Consider the following 7,904-nt stretch of genomic DNA (forward strand, 5'->3'; position numbering starts at 1 on the left):
AAAATAACAGCATTCAGCAAACAAGAAGCACATTATCAGGCCAAGTTGACTTTCTGGCTCATCACTGGTGCTGCCTGTTCTTCAATCAAAATTGAAACTTTGTTGAAAAGTTGCTGCTATAGCTGACATCACTGGACAGTGGTATTCTGGTGCATTTGGATAAAGTTACTTTGCTTACCTGGTTACGCAGAATATTCTTGTGCAGGTATTGACTCCAAGGATCGGGAATCTGTTCATCTTTTTCAGCTGAGAAGGTACGTGAGTTCATTTTCAACAGATAGCAGCCCTGCGGACCATACCTCTGTTTCATATCCTCATAAACTGCATCTGCCCTGGAGACAAAGAAGGGACACTGAAGAAACACAAAACTGCTGAATCTTACTAGAACCTCACTAATAACACAGCATGTTCTATAGTTCTGTTTGTCAATATTTGACATTATTGCCTCCGAAGTGGGCAAAAATTGATTAGAAAGTCTCAGAGAAATCAGACACACATGCATTATTACAGTTTTTTTTGCTGTTTACAAGGCTTTCATTGTACGTTTTCAATAAATCTTATTCACATAATGAGAAGGTCTTGCAGATTAATGGGGTTAATGATTTCACGAGCAACTGGACACAGTCAAGCTTTTTTCAGTACCTCTGTTCATCTCCTTCGCTTGTGTCATGTAGTAAAACATAGTACTTGAGTGTGTTTGGGATAAACCACTTGGGGTTAGTGTATTCTCCACTGTGCTGAATTCTGTGCTGTTCCTGGGAAAGCTTGAGGAATTGCTCCACAGGTACCGCCTCAGTGGAGGACACCACCAGCAGGCCTGTCGGAACCAGAACGTCAAGGATGGAATTATAAACTGTGTGGGCCTATCAAACAAATTGTGGTACTTACGAGAATGAAAAACCTGCTAATGCTATAAATAAAAACAAGAAACAGAAAAGAAAGATGAAATAGAAGCAGAAAAGGCAAAGTATAAGAAGGTGCAGGAGGTGCCCACATTCACAATTTCACTGTCTTAAAACCTCTTTAAATTTCACATTATCTTCCCCTACTGTGGGGTTTTCAGATCTTGCTAAAACTTAAAAAAAAGTACAGTTTGTGCCTAAGTTATTAAATAGGACACATTAATTGTTGCTTTTTAACAGTATCTGACACGTTAGCCATATCACACTACTGAACTAGGAAATTGCTTAATCTGACCACAGCATGCTGACTTTGTGTAGACCTGTAGTCAGATTTGTAAGCTTTCAAAAGGATACAGGCAAGGTAGTGATTGAGGAACTCATGGTCAGCAGCAGGCATTGACTGCAAGAAGTTTTCCCTGTAGGTTTCAAACCAGGGAGTGGTAGCTACAAAGACAAAATAAGATACAGAGTTTCATCCAACAAACAACAATCAGTGAGCACCACAACAGCATTACCATACACATTACTGTGGAGATTTGTAGTGCCCATACTAATCATTTATCACATGTACAATAGTTGCAAACCTCAACCATAACGAGTAAACATCAAAAAGGTGATCAGGGCTACTTTACAAACAGCTTCAAAGCTGAAACTGGTTTGAAAACATTTTCCCAGGGATATGATAATCCAAATGTAAATGAAAAATAATCATAACAGTCCTTTCTCCTAAGCATTTACATTAAATTAATAAAATTAACTTGATGAATATATGTTTACTCACAGCTATACAAACATGGCCTGAATATATGTGCAGTGTACAAATTCTCAGCACACATTCTTCCTTCACAAATACCGGTTTCTGTGTAGAAAATGATGCATGTATGGTTTTTGGTTTATTCAGTGTTTATACATCCGGCATCAAACTCAAAATAACTCATATTTCATACTTCTGTCATTTTCAGTATGCCCAAAAAGTACCCACCAGAAAGACACCATGAAGACACTGGGGATTGGGTGTAAGAAGCAGGGTAAGTGTGACAGCGCTTAAATGTCTACAGCTATCTATACATAAGCTAGGAGTCACTGATACCTGTGTAGTACTCGGATGTGTTGATTTCTAACAGTGTATCTCTCCAGACACTGTACCAAGGGAGGTTAGCTTTAAGAGAGTCATCTGATAGGTAGAAGCAGAAAGCAAGGGCTTGTGTTAGCAACATCCCATTTCCCTCCAAAAAAAATAATTTAGAGATGAAGGAAAAAAATATTTCTGATTTCACAGGCAGCGGGCAATTAGTTCTCTTACAATCAAATTTGACAGGAACATTAATTAAAGTATAACTAATGAAAATGCTAACTTCGTCATTTTCAGTTTCAGTACGAGAACAGTGATTCAAGATTAAATTGGTATTCATCACAGTTCGCTTCTTTCTGTTGCCAATTCAGTGGTACGTATCTGTCAGGACTGGATATATGCATTATCAAAATTGACATGAACAACTCACTTAGTGCACACAGTTGAAAATCAAATTATCCAACCCCATAACTAGGAAGACATTTTAGCGTCAATTTTTGCAATGAGGGAAATCACATTCTTCAAAAAAATGGGATCTATTTATTTTTATTTAATCTTTATTTAACCAAGAGAGATCCCACTGAGATTAACAATCTCTTTTTCAAGGGAGTCCTGGCCAAGATTGGCAGCAGCAAGTACAAAGCACAGTTATAAAATTAAACAGTTAAAATGCGAACATAATATACATAATAATAAAATATTTAAAAAAAATCTATCAATAAATATACTTATAAGAAAGTTATTAAAAAAACAAGCGCATGTTGTGGAAGCCTCAAGAACTTGCAGTTTAGATTTAAAGGCACTCAATGAAATTAACTCCGTAAATTTCCAGTTCTTCTGCAACATATTCCAGGCAGAAGGTGCAGATCTAGAATCCACGATACCAATAACGCAGTAAAATTTTCCCATTCTAACAGCAGCAAAACACTTCAACCTCAGGACAGACCCACCACCACATCTGATTGTTGAGATGGTGTTCTTCTTGTTAAATATACAGTACGCCTTGCATTTCTGGCACTGAGGTTCTACCTCTGTTGTACTGCGAAACAGATTTCATTGACTGATGCATTTTTTTTCTATGAGTGTTCAAATCAACTTCTTGGTATATTTTGATCAAGAATAGAAAGCTGCATAGTTTGTAGATATGGTAATATTTAATCTTCTTCCTATATTTTTTCTCTTGCCTTCAAAGGATACTTCTGATATTGGCTTTGGCAGTAATAAGAGTATTGTCAACAATTTGCTAGCCTTGTACAAACCACAGAGTGGGAATCTGGATTGCAACTGTAGTCTTTATGGTGCATCTCATCTCTAATATGTTGGCTAGAAATTTGCACGCAAGAAAACTCAACAATACACTACAAAAACTGTCTCACTATTTCTCTCAGTCTCTCTTTTTGTCCTTTTTGTTCCTTTCCATTGTGGTCAAATGCTGTTGATAGGCCATCCAAACAAAATTTTGGAATTGTCGGGTTACTCTGTTTAAAATTTGGATTTGTATGTGCTATGTGAAGTGCTATGCGATGACATATGCTGTGAAATGGGGCTATATATATAAAATGTTATTGAATTTTCAGCAGCTTTTATAAGTACATCCAGTTTGAAATGACTTGTACTGTTTGGTAACTAGCCCAATAAAGTTTGACTTACCCCTTGTAAATTTATATTAGGTAGCACACATATCATTTGGTCAAAACAATAATTAAACTAAAACCAAACTCAAAAGTTGCTGTGACACATTCACTGAATCCAAATAATACATTTTGACAAAGTAATGGAAAACTAAATACTGTCAGCCATCTGGCGACCAATTAGAGGAAGAGAGGAATTACCTAGTATTAGTCAGCTTTAGGGCAAATGCAAGGTGTGCTACAGATGACGAGTTTTGGTCTACGCTTGGCTCACAACTCAGCGTAACCTTGTGTTCTATTGTCCGAAAGATAAATTCTAAATCAAACCTTCTAAGTTAGTTAAATGGAGACTTGTTTCTACTTTACTATTCTTAATGTTTGTATGGGACCTCAGCAAACCTAACCTTACTCAGGAGACATCAAGGACCACCCTGATGTTTCTTGGCCAGCTAGATGTCATTTTGGTATCAGGTGTCAGCTTATGGTACCACTTTATGAAATGTGGTATCACAAGCAATCACATCCATGTATAATTAAATGTATTTTATGCTTATAATATCAAGAGAAAATGTCCTTGATACAATGATTGACACCATGAATGAAACCATGGCTCACAATTTACACCATACATATATAATAAACAATACTCAATGCGTGTCTTTTATGTAAACAGTTGGTTTTCACCATTTCAATTTTTTTGGTGTAATCCAGGTTATGCCAAGATTAATTACAACTGAGTTTTCACCAACTGAACATGTTCTTAGAACTTCCTCTGCTAAAGTCATTTTGCCTAATGACACGTATTTGCAAAATATACACAAAAACTTAAAAGCATCAGCATCTTTTGGAATATCCAGGAAAATCCATTCATATGGTTCACAACATGAGTGTCTACATTGGATAAAGCAGTAGTAAATTTTCCACAAATAATTGGGCAGCAACTACTTTAAAACATGGAATTAATGCTGACGTTATTACACCATCTACTATTGCTACCAACTTTCCCAACACAATGGTTCTGTGTGACTAAGTCTTTGTTAACAAGGTTATAATGAATTAAAGCAGTTCAGACTTTGGCAACTGGGGCCAAAATGGGACTATTCTGGAGGTGTGAGCTCGAGTTCTTACCACTGAAGTTGAGTTCGTAGTCACCTGTTGTCATCGCATTGGTCACAGCACCCTCTTGTGGCTGGCAGGATAACACCACCTCATTGAGCAGAAGGCGCTGGGCGGGGTTGAGGGCAGCTGATGTTGTGCCTTCGCTTGTCACCACTTTGTTGACACAGATACGAAGATTTTTCACAACCTGCACCTGATTGTTGGGATCCCTGATATGACCTGGAAAAATAGAATAAAAGAACACTTTGTTAAGTCCATTACCTGGGGCAGTAAGTCACTGCATTGCACTCACACAGTATCAGAAAACAGTCACAAAATATCATTATATTGAATATTGTCAGTATCATGTCTCAGTGTGGTTTTGAACCACTGTGATATGGTTTTCACTGCTGCTGGTCTGCTTACATTCACTTCTTTACTTTCTTTTCATCATCCATCATGAAATGCTACTGTATCTTCACCCATCCCATGTTTATCTGTGTTTCTCCTATTAAGAAGTGTTAGAGGCTACTCGTTCTCAAGAACATGACGAGACTGCCTTGATTTGAAAAGACTTTTGCTGCAATGTATAGAAAATGGATAGATGTATTTTCCCCACTATCACCATATATTCTTATCACAGATTAAGAATAAGATTGTGTGTGGTCAAAAGACAGCATAGAGGCGGTGAAAAGATGCTTCATGTGCACTGACTGGAATATTTTTCACAACACAAAAGTTGTTGAGTCAGTACCCACACATAAACTTCTGTGTGGTTAGTGTGGTCACCAAAAAAGATATTATGATGTGTCACACTAACAAACCACACATAACAAAGTCAGAAAACATATATATTACAACAAAGCGCCTTTTAGAGATTGTGACTGGGTGCACGGGAAAACTATTAAGTTAAGGAAGGTAAGGAAGTAACAATAGAATTAGGCAAAACAGCATCTCAGCTTTTGTGCTGTGGACTTTTGCAGAGGAGATGACAACAGCATGGTGCACTATTTTCCGATACAAACTGGACTCACAATAAGGCTGCACAATGTATGATCTGACCATCAACCCTGGAATGTGCACAGGTACAAAGTCAGATTATGCATGTATATACTGGGCATCCACACATATGCAGGTGGAGGACCTGAGCTTGAAGGAGACTGCCTGCAGGGGCAAGCGGGGAGTTTTTTGTTTATTAAAACAGTACATAAAACAGTTGGCTAAACTTTTGTACTAGTATTACAGATTCTAGAATGTATTCTTATGTTGGATAACTCAACTTTTTTCATGATCAACATTTCATCACAGATATATGGAAAATTCTCATCATCAAAAATGCAGTTGTTGAAACCTAAAACAGAAACCCCACTACACATGAAAATGGCAAATGGTCCAATGTTTCCCTTAAGAATAACACTGGGGATCTCACTGAAATAACAATTGCAGATAGTCAGACTGTCACTGTGGTTATCTGAAATGCTCATGTTGACTAGAAAGAATTAAATTATGCACATCTGCAATACATCTTCTTCTTTTCTATGAAATGGTGAAAGGCCACTGAAAATTCTTATGGATTTGTAGATATAAAACCTTTAGTTTTCACAAGTACAATTAAAATTCTACATTTCTTGGCCATACACTAAGAATGTTATTGTGCATATGTTTAGTTATCCTTCTAACTGCAAGAATACAATTTTGACAATGATAAATGCAAATATGTACATCTCACATATAATTACAAGAGTGTGGTTGTATTTAAAGTCATACTAGTAGCTCGTCTCAACCAGTGTATTGTATGGACAATTGTGTATAGTCAGACTGTCACTGTGGTTATCTGAAATACTCATGTTGACTAGAAAGAATTAAATTATGGACATCTGCAATACATCTTCTTGCAAGGTGGTATGCCTTGCATCTCTCAGCTGGCAAGGTTTTACTTGCAGCATACACATAAATTAATTAAGTTAATGCGTGGACTACACAAAAACCTATTAGCGACTTAGCTTGGTACTACTTTAACTATTGCTTGTTCGGTCTGATAATCCAACACCAACATAACTGTTAACTGTCTGAACATTTATCCTGGAGACAAATTTTCGCAATGTTATGAACAGATGTCACTTTGGCCTCTCAGATGTAAAGTCTGGACTTTACCAAGGTGCAGCTGCTTAGTCACAATCCAGTCTGCTAGGGCCAACGCTAGATTGTATCAAGTGGAGGGACGCAGTGGGAGGGCCGCTCTGCTGTGATTGGTGGGTCAGGTTACAGCAGGTTGTGGATTGGTCGCTACGGCTATCAGGTACCAGAGCTGATCCAATCTAGCACAAATAGTCTGCTAGCACACAGCTAATGTCAACTCAATTCCATCTTAAGCTAACGATGCTAGCTACCTCACTGAAGCTCGGAGCTCATGACAGCTCTGAAAGTGACAGTCGGGGCTGATGGTGGATGCTAAATGGTTTCTCCTACCTTCGGACGTTAATCTGCAGAAAGGCCTCAGCAGCTCAGCAAAATTCAGGTTGTTCTTACGAGTTATTCTGTCTGCTTCTTCACTGCATAAGACGGCCACCATCGGGACAAATGAGTCCTGAACAAACTCTTGCACCGACTGAACACATTGGGCCATGTCGGAGCAGCATCAAAACCAGCTAACACACTGAACTAAGTCAATTATCAACAATTAACAAAGTCTGACTATTACATATCATAAGACAATTCCGCCTACATTAGCAGACAGCAGCCATGTTGGATTGGCTAACCCTCTTCCTGTGTGTAGACGGAGGCGCTCAGCTGATGCTGAGCTGACACGAAGGCTGGACGGACCAATAGACTGACAGTCCGTCACTTCCTTTCAGCAGCGTCATTGAGAGAGAGAGAGAGAGGCTGCTGAATTATACATAGGAAATTTAGATCCCTTTTTAAGTAAAAACAAACAAACAAACAAAAAAACAATAATTAATACATTAGAGAAATGATTCAAAGGGCATTTGTAAGCCGGCTTCTACCTTTTTATGGAATAAATTATATTCTGATGTGGACTGGGATAAAGTATGGTTATTACCTAGGAAGTTTTTCATCTCGAATAAAGTGCAAGAGGTATCCCTGAAATTGTTACACAGGTGTTATCTAGTTAATTCAGCTCTGGTTAAGTACAAGATCAGTGTTGATCCTTTTTGTTCATTTTGTCACAATGCTGATGAA

At 37.9% G+C, this 7,904-nt stretch overlaps 1 protein-coding gene across 1 annotated transcript in view; it reads right to left on the reverse strand.

The window, feature by feature from the left end:
• Nucleotides 1-7,502, reverse strand: part of trappc8 (trafficking protein particle complex subunit 8) — a 53,538-nt gene extending 46,036 nt beyond the window's left edge. Inside the window, 5 exon segments of the mRNA XM_022213646.2 lie at nt 179-332; nt 643-817; nt 1,257-1,346; nt 4,734-4,943; nt 7,173-7,502. Coding sequence (XP_022069338.2) covers nt 179-332; nt 643-817; nt 1,257-1,346; nt 4,734-4,943; nt 7,173-7,329 — 786 coding nt within the window. The 5' untranslated portion in view covers nt 7,330-7,502.
• Nucleotides 7,503-7,904: the final 402 nt, after the last annotated feature.

Source organism: Acanthochromis polyacanthus, chromosome 4 (assembly GCF_021347895.1).
Source record: "Acanthochromis polyacanthus isolate Apoly-LR-REF ecotype Palm Island chromosome 4, KAUST_Apoly_ChrSc, whole genome shotgun sequence".
Classification (NCBI taxonomy): Eukaryota; Metazoa; Chordata; class Actinopteri; family Pomacentridae; genus Acanthochromis; species Acanthochromis polyacanthus.